This window comes from Paroedura picta, chromosome 6 (assembly GCF_049243985.1).
Source record: "Paroedura picta isolate Pp20150507F chromosome 6, Ppicta_v3.0, whole genome shotgun sequence".
Lineage (NCBI taxonomy): Eukaryota > Metazoa > Chordata > Lepidosauria > Squamata > Gekkonidae > Paroedura > Paroedura picta.
In genome coordinates, this window is record NC_135374.1 from 44,486,309 (window position 1) to 44,503,861 (window position 17,553).

The 17,553-nt window shown below is 42.7% G+C and overlaps 1 protein-coding gene across 3 annotated transcripts in view; it reads right to left on the reverse strand.

Moving 5' to 3' along the window:
- The window catches only part of CADM2 (cell adhesion molecule 2), a 522,633-nt gene that overhangs the window by 112,438 nt on the left and 392,642 nt on the right, over positions 1–17,553 (reverse strand). For all 3 annotated transcript variants that reach the window (XM_077342354.1, XM_077342352.1, XM_077342353.1), the window contains one exon: positions 12,073–12,163. In XM_077342354.1, the coding sequence (XP_077198469.1) occupies positions 12,073–12,163 (91 nt within the window). The remainder of the gene's footprint in view (positions 1–12,072; positions 12,164–17,553) is intronic.

The following is a 17,553-nucleotide window of genomic DNA, read 5'->3' on the forward strand; positions in this document are numbered from 1 at the left end:
TTGAGGTTGTTGATAGCTTGTTAAGTGACCACTGCCCACTGAGACTAACACTTAAAACTACTGGCAGTAAAATCTTGAAACCAGTTTCGGAATTAGCAGGTTTACCATGTTCTAGGAGACTCAAATGGTCTGACCAGCTTCAATCCAAATTCTCCCAATTTTTTGCAAACCCAGAAACAGAATCTTTGAGGCATGCTATCCTTCAGTCAGATAATGATGCTATCCAAATCTGGGAAGCTATTACTAATCTCCTAAAGCCGTTTCTTGTTAATAACAGACCAATCAAAGTTTCACCATATTCAAATAATGGTTGGTTTGACCAAGAGTGTAAAACTCTCAAAAAATATATAACCCACACCATGAGGAAAGCAAGGAGTAATACTAATGAGTTCTGGATGACCCAACTTTTGTATTTAAGATCACAATACAAAAAATTAATTAAACAAAAAAAGCTCGAACATGCCAAATCCTTATGGAAAGAATTAGATCGGGCGGTTTCTGAGAAAAATGACTCACGCTTTTGGGCACTAGTCTCCAATAGTTTAAACACCTGGTCCCATCATCTGGAGGCTCAAATACCAGCTAAAGATTGGGCCCTGCATTATAGCAAGGTCTTTGGAGCCCATTTGGCTTCACCCCCAACAGCCATGTCACATTTACAACATATCCCTCCTGATCTAACAGATCTCCCAGTTTGGCCCACAGTCTCAGAGGCTGAAATCAAAGGCCTGATCTCCTCATTGACATCTGGTAAGTCCCCAGGGGAAGATCTGATCCCTACAGATCTTTATAAAGCCTTTCCATCATGGTGGTCTCCTATATTAGCAAAAACCTTCTCGCAAATTAACAATACAGGCCAAATCCCCCCTGGATGGAAACTTAGCATTGTTGTGCCCATTTACAAAAAAGGGGACAAATCAGCTCCAAATAACTATAGGCCTATTAGTTTGTTGGACATAGCAGCAAAACTGTACAGTAAGTACTTACTGATTAAGCTGGAGGAATGGACAGATGAAAATCATATTTTATACCCACATCAAGCTGGATTCAGAAAGGGCTTTAGTACTATTGACCAATGTCAGATACTTCAGCAACTGGTCTATTCAGGGATAAATGGCCCTAAGAAAGTGTTGTACGTTGCATTCGTTGACTTGGCCGCAGCTTTTGATTCTATAGACAGGCAGCGCCTATGGCAAAAATTAGCAGACTTGAACATTGATAGGCGGCTCCTATTTCTGCTGCGGGAGTTGCACTTTGACACTTATGCTCAAATTAGAGTGGGAATTTCTGGCTCCCTAACCAACAAAATTCCAACATGCAAGGGCGTCAAGCAGGGATGTGTGTTGGCTCCCCTGCTGTTTAATTTATACATTAACAACATTGTAGAAAGACTCTCTGGCCCACAATTTGTTTCTCCTATACTAGGAGGTCAAAAAATATCTATTTTACTTTACGCAGATGACATGGCCCTAATTTCCCTCACAAAAATTGGGATGCAAAGACTACTACAACAACTTGGTGCTTATTGTAAAGAAGAAGGTCTTAAAATAAACTACGATAAGACAAAAGTAATGGTCTTTAGAAAAAGGGCCAAAAAGTTCTCTTGGAGCATATCTGGAAATTCTGTTAGCCAGTGCAACTCATTTAAATATCTGGGTATCACATTTAGTGAGAGGCTGAATTGGAAACTTCATCTGGACACCATTAGAGCCTCTGCAACACGCCTAGTGGGCACTATTCTGAAGTTTTATTATACAACAGGAGGCTTCCTCATCGATCCAGCCCTCAAATTATACAAGTGCAAGGTTATCCCCCATCTTTTGTATGGAGTAGAGGTCTGGGGATGGAAGGAAAACTTCATACCTAGGCTAGAATCTGTTCAAAATATATTCTTAAGGCGAATTCTAGCCCTACCTAGGGGAACTCCGGCTGTTTTGATGAGGGCAGAAACAGGTCTGCCTTCTCTTAGTGCCCGAGTACATTTGGCAATTTTAAAACAGTGGAAAAACCTTAGGTTAGCCAACATAAACAAATTTAGTCATCAGTCCTTTAATATAATGTTATCTAAGGATCCAGCACGGCATTGCCTTATTAATAGCCTTATTGCACGCTACTCCATCCCCGATGACCTCCTAAATCCTTCAGCTAATAACTCTCACCTTAGAGACTAGATCTTCAAAAGTGATGCCCAGTTAGACAGAATGCAAATTTTGGAAATTAAGACAGCAACATGGTTTAAGCGGTTTAAATATGACCATCGTAGATCCTCTTATCTAATGAAGATCACTAACCATAATCTCAGAGTAGCTTTTACATCACTTCGATTCGAAACGATGCCTACAGAGGTACTGGCGGGTCGATTTAGCTGTACGCCAAAAAACCAGCGTTTCTGTATTTGTGGTGCACAAGCTCTGGAGGATTTACCCCACTACATCTTTGACTGCTTACTTTATGCTCAACCCAGAGCCAAATTCCTCAATGAGACCTTACGGGGTTCTAACCTTCACTCCGTTGCTGAAAAGATAATCTTTTCTCTGACCAGGTTGATGATGTAACATATAAAACCGCCCTATTTGCCTTGGCTGCAACGAAAATAAGGGCCAATGTTACAACCACTAAGGCAGCCTCTTAACACTCTTGCACTTTGTATGCTGTTTCAGTTTTTTGGTCTTAAATTTTATATTTTTATACAGTTCCTTTTATTCTATTTTACTGTTTGTAAATTTGTATTTTATATTTTGTAAAGGCCTATGGCTATATACAAATAAATGTATCTAGTAAAAGGTGGAAAGTAGATTATATCACATCTATCTATAAGAGAAACCTGGTCACTGATTTTACAAGGCAGACCACTTGATCAAATGAAGCAAATTTAACAGTAGGGGGATAGTATCATTCATCAAAGATACCTTAGGGTAGGATAAGTAATGAATCAATGCATACTCTCCAGGGTTTTTTTATTTTTTATTTTTAGGGGGGGGAGGGAAATCCATCTATAAAGGTGAAACCCACAGATAAGAAAAAGAAGGGAAGGTGAAATGGCCCACAATCAATGGCCCACCCCTCAGAACATTTCTTTTTCACATGACCACATCAGGAAGGTCTCTGGCTGATTTAAGTTTACCATATTTAATTGCAACGGTGACCAGTGAAAGGGATACGAAACCCATAAGTAAACCCTTCATAAAGAAAATGAGCTATAGCTCTGTTGGGATATGCAGCTGATAGCTGAGCCAACACTTCAGGGCAGACAGGTGGGCAGACTAGGCCTAAATCCAAGCATCTTACCCTGGCCAAATTATTTTGCAATGCTGGAGGCAGAAGCATTAACTGGTCCTCCATTTATTTTTTACTATCAGCACTTTAGGAAAATTGGGCAACCTGAAATGGCTGACTGTCATTGTGCGAGCATGACAGCCTGGGATGAAGGACAAAATATGTATCACATTTATGTTCAAATTTACATTTTACATGATTGCATCTCCCTGCAGAACCAACAGGTAGAATCCTGTCTAGAAATGCCAACTCTGCTCTGGATAGGCTGACAATAGCTCACCCATAAATACCACATAGTCAGACATCCAATTCAAAAAGGTGCTCAACCCTTTTTGTTGTCTTTGTAATTTAGGTCACATTTGCCCTCATCCCCTTCTGTCTTAGGTAGCAAAATAATAATAATAACAACAACAACAACCACCATCCAGGAAGCACTTTGATACCATAATGAAGAGATGGATGTCAAGGGGGCCTGCCTTCAAAATCGCAGTAGGCTGCAGAAGCCTTAGTAGGGTCCAGTTGTTCCAAAACTGAGATTATTCCAAGGCCCATGTCAACCTCTCTGTGCCTTAATGCTCATGCTGACAAACTTGGAATATGCACATCCTTGACTCAGTAGCTCACAGCCACTTTCATGTACTTCTCCACAGAGAATGACTCATTAGAATCCAAGCCATTGCCTGAAAAATCATGCTCTGGTTGCCCTTTGGGACTTCCAGTGATCGATATATCTTTTCTTCTGTAGTGGCTGGTTCTGAGAAGTGCCTTCCTAGGAATTACATGATCAACTGAACTCTGCTGGGGATTGTAGTCTTGTGCCCCTGATCCTTGCTCTTGTAGGGACAGATGGCTTAAGGGCTGGAGTGCCTGAGCCCACCTGAAAATGCTCAGATAGCTGTTCCAATGTCTGTGCAATCCCCAAGAGGACAGCAGAATTATCTGAAGCCAAAACTGAGGTGGAAGCCAAAGTTTTGCTAACTGCTGCCTGTATGGCTTTAGGCCATTGAGCTGCACCCAAATACAGTCCTCCCAATTTGGTGTCATCTGCAAACTTGATCAGTAGTCCCTCCACCCCCTCATCTAAATCATTAATAAATATGTTTAAAAGTACTGGGCCGAGCACCGAGCCCTGAGGTACCCGCTACTCATCTCCGCCAGTCTGATGAAACACCATTGACAACAACTCTTTGAGTGCCACCCAGTAAACTGTTAGTCAGTTGCCTTTTGGATGAGGTACACCAGGAAGCACTTTTGGATGGTATAGGAATAATGGACCTTGTGCTTTATTGGACAATGGCTGTACGTATTCTACTGGGAACCCCAGGCTTAGAGTCTACAGAGCTTTTTCCTTTGTTTGTGGCACCCCTAGGAGGCATTTTATCCCTTGTTTAAGATAAGTTCTTTACCTTAAATTAGTCTTAACCCTTGACCAATTTTTATCTTAGTTAAATTTATTTAGTTGGTAAAGTGCAGGCTGTGTAACTAACCAGCCAAAGGTTTAGTCATATCCTTCGCTTTGTATATATTTGATCAAAGAGAGAGAGAGAGAAATAAAAAAACACCAGCAATGTATAGATAACTTCATAAAACCAGTCCCACTCCATCCCAAATTATTTGGTTAAAAACAGACAATTAAATCCGCTCTAAGGAAATAAACAAAGGTAAAGGCTATGATTTAAAACCAAGTACACTGCTGCCCATGTGGCAAAAGCAGCCCCAAGCTCAGGAAACATCCCAAGCAACAAAACAATCCACACTTAACCTTGGCTTTCTACCTCTTATGGAGTTGAAGCAGCAAAACCGACAATCACTGTGAATGGTGTTAATCTCTTGTGCAAAGCCAGATGCTAATTAAACAAATGCTAGTTAAACAAAGCTAAATAAACATTACCTGATGAAGCAATGGGATGGGGGATTATTATTGATATCCACAGCCAATTGGCTGTCCTGTGTGGCAGCTTCCTATAACTTAATTAACATAGAGAAACTACATCCAGTTGCACTACTAAACTTGACATCAAACTGTCTCCCCACTCCCCAGCTAACAGACAAACTGCAAAACAAACAACAAACCAACCAGAACAAATTTAGAGTCCAGTGGCACCTTCAAGATCAACAAAGTTTTATTCATGGTATGAGATTTTCTGAGCACGCACACTTCCTAAGTTACAATGTCATGGAATGGAAGTAATCCATTCAAATGTATAAGTAGAATATGAGAATAAATTTACACCATAATGAAAATGGTTAGCAGGTTCTAGAGATAAAGAGAAGTGGTTTAAATGCCGCAGGGGAACCCATCAAAAAGCCTGTATCATGGCTGTTTCCAAGGCAGCCCCCTTCCCCATAGGTAAATGCGCTGGCACGCCTGGGAATGCTGCCAGGTACCAGCATAGCATCCAGCTAGCTCACCCACGTGGCTCCAGTGGCCGACAAACCTCTTCCTTCTTTCTCTCCCCGGCCTGGACCACAAAACTCACCACTCAGTAAGTTGGGTCCACTCTGAGGGCTGGGAGACCCTCTGAACAAAATGGACCCTGGTATAGGTGAACAAACGCATGAACAAATGAAGTTCCCTTATACTGATTCACACAACTGGTCAGTATTGCCTACTCAGGCAGATTCAGGTATTTAGCTGTGTTGGCCAGAAGCAGCAGAGCATAATTTGAGTCTAGTGGTATTTGATAAAGTGTGCATGCACACAAAAGCTAATACTTTGAATAAAGCTTTGTATGTTAAATAGGCCACTGGACTCAAATTTTGTCAGTCAGAATATTAGGCAGAGGCCTCTCACATCACCTACTACTTGATCCTTTTAGACATGGAAATTCAGGGATTGAATGTGGGATTTTCTGTATATCAAGCATATGCTCTGTCATTGAATCACTGTCACGAAGGTGGCTACCAGGACATGGAGAACTTCAGTGGAACTGAATATTTTTCTCTTCTACTTTCAGAACTCTGCAGAAGAGGGAGGAGAAGCATATTTCACTTGAATCCCCTTCCTGTAATATGATGTACATTGTTCATAAGAAGTCCGCAGAGACAATTTTTGAGACAATAGACTTCTATGGGGAGGGGAAGGCAGAAAAATATCTACCCGTTAACTTTCTGTAAACAGAAGTGGGATCAAATGCATTGTATTTCTTCTGTTCAATTTGCTTTGCATGTCTAATCACTAGAAAGGAAATTCTGTGTGCTGCATTGAATCATATAATGCATTTGACATATACCTGTTATTTAGAGAAGTCTGTTACCATGGATTTTAATCAATACTTTGTTAAACATTCCTCCTGCATAATAAGGTCTAGCAAGAATTTGTCTTCCAAATGGTGATATTTACTCTGTTATTGATTATTCATTCATAGAATCATAGAGTTGGAAGGGATCTCATGGGTCATCTAGCCCCTGCATTATGCAGGACACTCACAGCCCAATCACTCATCTACTGTAACTTGCCACCTCTTTGATAAGTGGGTTCATTACAATCTACAAAGGGATTAGGCTCTAAAACATATCCTGTAACATATACATCAAGCAAGTTAACAATGGAATCCAAGACAGGCAATACAAGTGACTCTGTACTCCTTGAAACCCAACACCAAACTTCAGCATGAAAAAGACAAAAGAACAGATACACTAACTACTGATCTGTCAAGTATCCATTAGCCACCCTAGGAACTGCTTCTGAGGAATTTTAATTCTGACATCTGTCCATCATACAATCTATAGAGGTTCTGTAGGTTCTATGTACCGTATTTGCCGGCGTATAAGACGAATAGGTGTATAAGACGACCTCCCAACATTTCCAGTCTAAATACAGAGTTTGTTACATTACATTACAGTACTGAAGTGCACCCGGCGTATAGGACAACCCCACCACTTGGAGGCATATTTTTCAGGGGGGGAAAGTAGTCTTATACACCAGCAAATACTGTACATATCAAGAAAATGATAAAAAAGCCTAATGTCCATCAAGAAAAAAGGACTGCATGTACTAAACTTCTAGCTGTATCTGAGATAGTGTTTCGACATATTTTTGGTACTCCATCTATAGTATGTGCATTACTGTTTTCCAGTGAAATGCTATTGACATTAGCTATCTAGATTATTTATAACCTGGTTGGAATTCACAAAACAGTTTCTTGTGTATTCTTTTACCTACCAAACTACAGATTTAGCAAGCAGTGGAAAAATTATGCACAATACTAGATTTAAAGCCCATTTTACTTGGGAATAAAATGGGCGCTAGCGGGGGAGGAGGTAGGGTTGGGTAGAATAGTTGGCCGGGCGTGGTGGGCGTCACAGCGGCCTCAGTTGTGTGCCGGGTAGACGTATCTGGCGGAGGCTCTCGAGGATCGGCGGCGGGTGTCATGGGCTGTCTCCATTGTCCTGGGCAGTCCAGGAGGCCAAGCGAGCGTCAGTGCGACGGCGGCGAAGGAGAGTCGGCGTTGTATGCAGGCGGGTGCACGCCGAGGCAGGCCAGGCGCCGCAGGCCAGGCGGCTCGGCCCTGCGTCGGCGGGGCAGGCGGCATGGCTCAGCGGCAGCGGCGTAGCGGAGAGTGGACATCTGAGGCATTCGGCGGCATGCTACGGTGGGCCAGGCGCTGCAGGTCGGGCGGTGCGACCCAGCGGTGGCGGGCCAGCAGCAGTGACGCAGGCGTGACGGGCCAGGCGCCACAGGCAGGCTGTGCAGCTCAACGTCGGCGGGCCCAGCGTTGGTGGGCCAGGCAGGGGGCTCGCGTAACGGCGGCTCGGCAGACTAGGCACCGCAGCGAGGCTTCTGGTGGCGGCTCGGCTCTGCAGCATCCTGGAAAGTGAGGGAGAGGTCGGGTCTGGTGGCAGCGGCAATCTGTAAGTGGCGGGCATCCGTTGGCGGGGTGGGTGTGGCGTGAGGCAGGCTTTGCGGCTCCTGATTCGCTCCTCCGAGTTTTTATCCCGGACAGAGCCTGCCCTAACTCCTCCCCACCAGCCCTTAGCATTTTATTTAGTCTGTGGCACCCGTGGCGCTGCGGGACGTTTAAAGATTATTAAAGCTTCATATACACGACTAATCAGCACACTGCATTTTCTTAAATTATATATTTTAGCTCTGCAAATGGGAAAACAGATATGGATGAAAGTCAGATCAGTCAATAACCCCAGATGTATCATTCAGCTGGTGTCTCTGATCACAGCCCCCTTCTCCCTCCGCATGGCCAACACATGCAGTCAATATCCAAAAAACAAATGAAAAGGCAGACACACCCAGACTTTTGATGGTGAGTCTTGAAGTAGACCTACAGCAGGAGGGCGGGTGTAATACATGTAGGTATTCAGACACCCACTAGCTAAGATTGAAATAGACAGATGCAGAGTACACCCACTGATGGTGGCTGTCCTGCATTAGCTGTTGAGGCAGATGATGGGGCAGAGAACTATGAGGAGCCATCACTGAACACCAGCTACGAGATGACCTGAGCCCTGGGGCAGAGCCAAGATTTAAGTCTCAGAAGTGGCCAGCTGGCTATTCATTACAGCAAAAGATTAGAAGACACATCTGAGTCTTCGCAGGTTGAAGATTAGAAAACTGGACTTCCTGTGTGAGTCTTTGCAGGAGATGTGCTCGTTCTCCAACCATACCTATTTGAAACTGAGGCCCTGAGTGCTCAGTCTGGGTGCAACAATTGAGACAGCTTCCAAGTCAACACCTGAGCAACTGGAATTCTGCCCAACCTGATTTCCTCCCGGTTTTTGACCAGGATTGCCCATTACCTTGTTGACTGCTACCTGCCCTTGACTCTTGGACCGTTTTCGCCTGTGTTGGCCTTCCATATGCCTCCTGACATCTTGACTTTTTACCAACCTTCCTGATGTCTACTTGCTCACCTACAGGCTGCTAAAGACAGCTTCTGTTACCTTGGACTCTGTGTTGTGATTCCAACTGCTGTCAGAGAATCTGAATACAATTCCTTTGCTGTACTGTTGGCCTCTCTCCAGAACTAATTGCAGCACCAGCCGGATTGCTTAGCAACAGCACAGCTGTGAACACTGCCCACTTCAAGGTTGGGTGAACCTAGCCAAGCAACTGTCTCCAGTCCAGCATGGAAGATAAGTTGAATCTCCAGCCCGGCCTGGGAACAGCCATCACTGGGGTATATTATTCAGTTGTGCACCTGGGTCCAGAGTGTGCCCAGTCACCACAGCAATTATTTCTACTCCATGGATAAACCGAAAGGCATCAGAAAAGCAGACCAGGCATCCCCAGATTTTCCATGGGGGCTTCCCACAATGACATCATGGCAGCTTGGTGAGCACCCCAGATAGACACCTCTTCAGGCCCACACAAAGATCCCCTGTTCACAGCCAATCCTCATTGAAATTTCCAGATGGTTTTTCACCATTAGCAGGGTGGAGGAGCTCACTAGCAGGAGAGGAGACTATACAAGCACCCAATGGCTAATATTTGTGCTAAGCATAAATACAGGAAGAACAGCAAAGCAGACCTTTAGTTCCAGAAATCTTCCACAGCAAAGAGCAGAGATCTAGCATGGGCGTGAGGGAAGGATTAATAATGAAGACTCTGAAAGTTAAAGCCCAGGAGAGCCCAATGCACCCTCGTTCCAAACCCGATCAACAGAGAGCAGATCAAACTGGATGGGTCTGTGTGTTCCTTTCCCATCTCCCCTAAAAATTTAATTAAAAGTTTTAATACAGATAAGATGGGGGTGGAGAGAAGAGAAAGAACAAAGAACAGATCAGCTTAATTACAATAAGTATGTCTACATGTTCCTAGTGTAAGGAGGACACATCTCCCAGCTGGAATAGGACCTCCATGCAGAGAAGGCATATTGTGGAACAGATGCCGAGTTCCTTGGTAGCTTTTGGGGCATTTGACAGTCATGGGTAGCCTGCCTAACACCCTGATGCCTTAAGGGGAACCTGACAGTTGGTGGAATCCAGATCATCTACACCTGATCCAGGTTTCTATCAGAACCTCAATGTATTTGGACACAAGCTCTGTCAGCAGCATCAGGGCATTCTAAGGGAAAGGTTTGGACATAAGGTGAGGACACTCAGCACTTGGGCTGAAGGGGATTTCAACCTACAGGCATGTTTTTTGCAGGGGCTGTGTTGTCAATGAAGGAAATACAGCTTGGTGCAGTGATACCACCTGCAGCCACATTTCCCAGCAGCTGCCTTGCGCAGCGCCTGATGCACCAAACTGCCTGGTGTATGGGGTCTATGTCTATCTGGGGAATGCCCTTGCCACCCCTCAGGTGCCAAGTTTTGGAGCAAAAGATACCATGTCCGGTACAGCTCAATTCCACTTTGACCTCCTGGTAATCTCTTCCCCTGTAAGTGTTCTGTGGTGCTAAGTGCCCCGTCTGTGTTTTGCCCACCATTGAGGTGTATGTGTGCTAGCTGTAAGTCCACATGGCAGGGAGCTGTCAGACAACATTCTGCGCCACACACCCTACCTCTGGAGTTGCGGGATGTTCTCCTGAAGCGATTTGTAGGGTGGGGCACACTGTCATTGGCTACCACTGAGGGGTGGGGACAGCATGGAGGTCCACTGACTGGGTACACATATGGTCAATATTCTGAGCTCCTTGAGTGGAGCCAATGGGCTGCATTACCATTTCTTTTGGCACAGTTTTGCTCCTGTTCTGGGGTTGTTCTCACACTGAAAATGTTTTTGCACCATGCCCCGTGGCATGCTCATGTTCCTGCCAGCACCTTGATTGTGCCACCACTCTGTCAGTATATGGCTGCTATGCCACTGGGCTGCTGCAAGGACACAGCCCAGAGCTGCTAATGCCCTCTGTTCATGTAAATGCCCTTTACACTGGCATATATCTGAGTTAGGCTGATGTTGGGGTCAGTCAGCTCCTTATTCCTATTCAGTCCCCACCCCAAGGGTCTGAAGAAAGTTTATGTCTTAAAACACTGTCCACATACAACCTGTGTATCTGGAATACTACATAGTTTCTACATTTGTCTTTAATGTATTATTACATTATTATATCTGTATTACAAGATTAATTTGTACACTGCAAATGTACAAATTACACCAATTCCTAACTTTTAAAACAAAAACAGAGCCATGTTCCTTTTGGCTACTAGAGTCTGTAAACTGCATCAAGTATCTCAACATCTCAAAAGAAAATCCCAAATTAATCATCTGAAGAGGTTATAGCTGACTGCTGTAAGAAACCTGGATAACTATGTCATAAGAAACAATCTGTTTTGAATGCTCTTTTCAAATGACAGATTCAAGGTTTGTGCAGGAACAAGTACACAAATTTCTGGTCAATCTTAAAAATATACAACTTCACAACCTTAAAGCTATTTTTAAAAGAGAGATAGTTGAAAAGATAATTTGCATATATCATTAAATTTCCAATTACCATGCAAATGACAACCAAAGCAGCAGAGAGTTGAGCATTTTGGTGTTAGAAAAGGTGTTGATTTTGAAAGTTTTTCATCAGATAAGAAGCTTTGAGAATGTGTGCCCATCATCAGACTGATGATATGAACAGCAAATAACCAGAAATCCTTTCAGGTTGAAATAGCTTACTTTTAAAAAATGCACAGCAGGAGGAATGCTTTCCCCAAACTAAAATAAATGACAAAATAAAAGACCAGTCTTCCATAGGCACTTAATGAAGACACGCTTCAAGGGTTTTTCTGTACCAGAGATCACTTTACACCCCAGGACAAGAAGGGAAAAAATGTAGAGCTTTGCAGTTAGATACTGCAATCAAAAGAGAATAAAGAAAATAACAAAAATATATTGCTTGTTAAATGACTTACAGTGGTTTTCCTTTGGATTCACAAATCAAAGTTATAGATTGTCCTTCTTCTGGCCATAATGTGGAAGGTATAATTTTAACTGAAGGTATATCTGGAAAAAAAATGCTGCATTAAATATTTTTTTTAATCAACATATTCTACTATGTATATGATTAAAGCAAATTTAGATATTACTGAAAGGAGTAATATATTTGGCTTAGTTTAAGATGCTATTAAATGTTGCCGTTTTCCATCTCTGAGTGTTCATAGTATTGGAGTAGCAAATAAAGATGTCTTTTTATAACTAACTGGAGTGCCACACTACTTCAATAAGAAATTTGAACTGAAAAGAGAAATAAAAGTGAATTTACTGAAAACAAATGTTTCTTTGTAGCAGTATGTGAACACTTATAAGAACGACTGCATTAAATGTTTTGAATATGCATATTTACCAACATGGAACTCTGAGTAACTGAACAAAACAGTAATAAAAACAGTATTGCCGAGTATGTGCTTTTTGAACATATGTCCTATCATTGACTGATATTTAGTACTGAAGTTAGAAAACCACAGTGATAGAACTGTAAGATAATATTACTGGGACATAATAATGACAAGCTGTTCTGTTTGTTTGACAGAGCTTCTCTTTTACCTTTTCCACCGCTGGCCCCAGTTTTACCTTCCATGCTGTTTGTGGGAGTCTCCTGATCCCTAAGAGTACAGTTTCAGGGAACTCAATGAGTTGTAGCAGAAGTAACAAGAGTCCCATTTTGAGAATTCTGTATTGTTCGTAGTTCACCGGATGATAGTCAATCTCTGCCAAGTTTAAGGTATTGTTTATGTTTTGATACAATTAACTTTGACTACAAAAATAACACTGACCATGCAGTGCATCATAATCTAGTTTAATGTCATAAGGAATAACAAAATGCAGGCAAAATAAAACAACAAAAAGATGAGGCTAAGGTTTGTACTTTGTTCTGTGCACTGGATTTGAATACCAAAATAGTATTTTGAACCCAGGAATACATTGATTTTCTGGCTTTCTGATATACTGATCCCCCCTCCCATTTTTTTGAACTTCACATTCCTAAATTCACATCTACCCTGCAAGATTTATCTATTATCCTAAATGTGTCACTAAATGATCTCAGTCTTCACATGTAAACAAATGCTGAAATTTATCACTACGGGAACGGTACAATTGCTTTCTGTGCTTTGTTGGGATTTCTAACCTAAAAATAGTTGCCTTATCAAAGGCAGGTTTATATTTCTCTCATAAAAAGGAAACAGTCCATCTTGTTTGACAACACTACCACTAATGCTGAACAACCCAGCATCCACCCAAAAGGATTAAATGGTGGGCAAACTTCGTATGCGGAGACTTGTATTTGGGGAGGCTGACAGGAACACAGCTCACAGGGTCCTCACCGCAATACCTTGGAGGTCCCACATCCAGCCCATCCTCCAGCAGCTGCGCTGGCTTCTGGTTGAATTCCGGATCAGGCTTAAGGTTTTGGTTATCACCTGTAAGGCCACACGCGGTCTGGGCCCAGTATACCTTAAGGATCACCTCTCTGCCTACACCCCTCAAAGAGCTTTGTGCTCCACCGACTCCAACCTCCTGGTGGTCCCTGGCCCCAAGGAAGCCCGCGTGACCTAAACCAGGGTCACAGCTTTCTCCATTCTGGCCCCCACCTGGTAGAATGAACTCCCAGAAGAGATCAGGGCCCTGAAGGAACTTGAACAGTTCCGCAAGGCCTGCAAAAGGGAGATCCTACGCCAGGCATTTGGTAGAGGTTGACCTGAACCACTGCTTCCCATTGGCCCCGAAGCCTCCCTCCTATGACAACCAGTACAAATTCGCCAAACCCACTGGGCCTCACTATGAGTTGAATTAATGCTCTTCATAGGGTTCCACTGTTCTATAATGTTGTTATTGTTATTACTATGTTAATGTTACTGTTATCACCATGTTATTATTACAAATGGAGTTACCTGTATCATTCTTGTTTCATGTAAACCGCCCTGAGCCTTCGGGGAAGGCGGTATATAAATACAATAATAAATAAATAAATAAATAAATAAATAAATAAATAAATAATAAAATATCTCCACATACATTCCACAGATAATAAAAAATGGAAGTTACATTAGTATAAGAAAAAGGCAACACATCTGCTCCAAGGGAATTATCTAAATAGACACTAAAATACTTTCTATGGAATTCCTAGTTACAAGGCAAATAGAAGGCATCCTCCCCCACACCATTATAAATGTGTGTGTGTGTGTGCATATATATATAAAATGTGGAAAGAACTATGGTTTGAAACTTTCAAAACATGTTTGAATATCCTACTTGGAACAGGTTATTTATATGGTTCAACCCAGAGATCTATTAGCCCAGAGAACTTCCTAGTTTTCTCTAGCACTGATGACATTGATTTGAGGTATTTGTGGGACTTCTGTGAAGTAATAGGCATGTAGGTTGGTGGGGTACACTGGGAAGAAGAAACCACAGAAAGTGAGAAGAGAGCCATTAAGGATTGTACTTAGAAGTGCTATATAAACTGTGAAATGTTAATTCTTCACAGAAACAGAGGGCCATTCCACACTCAAAAAATGTTGTGAAAGGGTTACTCTTGCAGACATTTTTATTTGACACTTTACAATACATGACAGCGTCAGCATCCAGCATTCCAGCAGCAAACCGGCAGCTACATCCTGCATTTTAAAGTGCAAGTTGGGGAATCGCATGAAGTGGATTCCCCGAACTATATTGCATGAGTGGGAGGAGATCAACCAGTAGCCACTAGTGAAATAGTTGTGCATAACCAAAGTGGCCAGATGTCCAAAGTATCATGATGTCCATCTCCAGTGCCCACCCTGGTGCCCACCTCCCTTTCCCTTCTCCCTGGAATGGGCTCTTTCTTTTTTGTAGGAAGCTGTCTGGAGTAACGAATACGCGTTGGTCCATAGAGGCAGGAAAAAAAAAACCCTCCCACACACCAGTTGGCAAACAAAGAATGCCTCTCACCCCCCCCCCAAAAAAAAAATCAGGTAAAAAAATACTTCTCTTCATCTTCAAGTGTCAAACTTTCTAAATGGGCCGGCATTAAACTATGCACTATATATCTATGATTATATACATAGGCATAGGATTGGAGAAGTTTTACTTTTTTAAAAAGATCACTTTCCCTTTAAAGTTAGGAGAAAGCTGATTGGCTGACTGCCATGATTGACAGGCAGAGGGAGAGTTGCTGGTATTGTGAGTCCCTCTCTACAGCTATTTTAATCAGCTGTCCGGAGTGCCTGGAAGCATCAGAAAGCAGGAGAAGAAAGTAAGAGAGCAAGGAGGGGAGAAATGGCAGGGGGGGCACATTTTTTTATAGCATTAAGCAGTTGTGGTTGCTTAAAGCCATATTTTTAGAGGTGCGGAATGGCCCAGACAGTCTTGAGTGACAGACTGCTCCAAGCATCAGCTGAGCAGACAGAAACATTTGACTGAATGCTGAAGAGGAAAGTTTGTTTGGAATTCAGTCCTGATGTAGTGTAATTTAACACAGACAGGAGAACTGGAGAAAGTTGGTACGATCAAGCAGGTAGTTAGAGGGAGACTTCCACTTGGGCCAAATGAATGGATAGATCTAATAGAGAGAGAGAAGAAAATTCCCTACCCATTCAAGGAGAGAGTTAACTTTGAAGAGTGGAGAGATCTCAGGTCTGGTGTGATTAGATACAGCCTTTAGAGACCTGAAGAGTCAGTTAAAAACTCAAGTGCTAGTGTTTCAAGACAAGGAGAAAAAAGTGTATCAGACTTCTGGAAACCAAATGATAGATAATATTCAAAGAAAGTGTACTGGAGTATTTGTTTGTTTGTTTATTTATTTATTCATTCAATGAAACAAAATACTGGAACAAAAGCATCTCAACATAGAGGCCCATTCTGCACAAGGACCAATGTTGCCAATTGGTTCCAGAAAGCGGAAATGCTATTTTTAAAAGTGCAATCTCAGTGTTACACATGCCTGCCTTTGTAGTGGAATCCAGTAGCATTTCAATCGTTTCCCACAGGTTTCCGGTCTCGCAAAAATCGCTAGAAAAGAAGCGATTTTTTCTGTGCCTTGTCCTGCCCCTGACCGTCAATCAAACGAACAGCCGATGGGCGGCTGTTATCATGCTCCCGAAAAGCCCCTTTCCCTTTAAGAAAAGTTTTAAAAAACCACACACACACGTTGCAACGAATATGCCTTGATTCTCCCTAACGAACAGACCCATCTAGCTGGCAGCTGGCATGTGAGCTGGCAATTCATCATTGCCATGCTCCCCCAAGTGAAAAGAACCCCCCCCCTGCACGGGCGCGCTTTTCAGCCGGAAATAAAGGGAACTTGCAAACGCGGCTGTGTTGTGCTTGGGGACTTAGGGGAGCTTTAAAGCACTTCGGTGGAGGGACTGTAGCCAGAGAAGCCTCACTGGGTGAATGAAGGCTCGCCAGTTCGTTGCTTTCTGCTCACTCCGAGAAAAAAAAAAGGCAATCGCTTCGCTGGAAGTTCGGAGGAGAGAGCCAGGGGGAGGGACTTTCCTGGAACCGCAACAATGGGAACGCACAGGTCTTTTTTGCTAGTGTTGCAGATTGTTTGCAAGAGTGTAGAGCTTTTTGGAGGGTGAATCCACTTTTCCCTATTTCCCTTTAAGCGCTACAACAAATCGGTTTTTGTGGGACTGTTGCAGGAGTGTGGCAGATTGTGTGTGACGTCTTGCGGAACTGCAAATTAGTAGCATTTACAATTTGCAACCCTTCTGCTACTTTGAAGTCGTGCGGAATGGACCAGAGAGTTTAAGTAAATCTGAATTGCTTAAGAATCTCCCATTAACCTGAAACATAAGAACCAATGTCTATGAATGTACTGGCTTTACCACTGAAATTCCAAACCCTGATTTCACCTGACCTTTCAGCTCTATGTTGAATAAAATATTTTGTTAATTAGGAACATAAAAACATCAAGTGCTGTAAAAGTCAGAGGAGGATCCCAAACCTTCCCTCAGGTTCCTGGGCTGAGCAAACAGACAAAACATTAAAGAGTGACAGTGTGAAACAGCCACCGTTCTTTAGCTAAGAAGATGGCACATTACTAGGGTGGCTCAGTCAGTAAAGTGAAAGAAAAGAAAGGAGGGAAATTCTTGCCTCTAAAAGAGGGAAGTGAATGGAGACAATCAGAGGAGCACAAGCACCCTTCTTGCCACTTTCATCGATAGAGCTGTGCTGATGAAAGTGCAAAGAGGATGTCCCCTTTTCCCTTTTTACTGCAGATTTCTCCTCAGTGTTGAGCAAGAAACAATGTGGACAACAAATCAGTGAAAGGTGATACATACTGAAGCAAAATGAAAATTCCTAACTTTAAATATATGTTGATAGGGTCTGAAGTGGTGAAGACTGAATGGAAAAGAGATCCAAGAGAATATTGACTTAGAGAGTGAAAAAGTATTGGAGAAAAAAAAAAC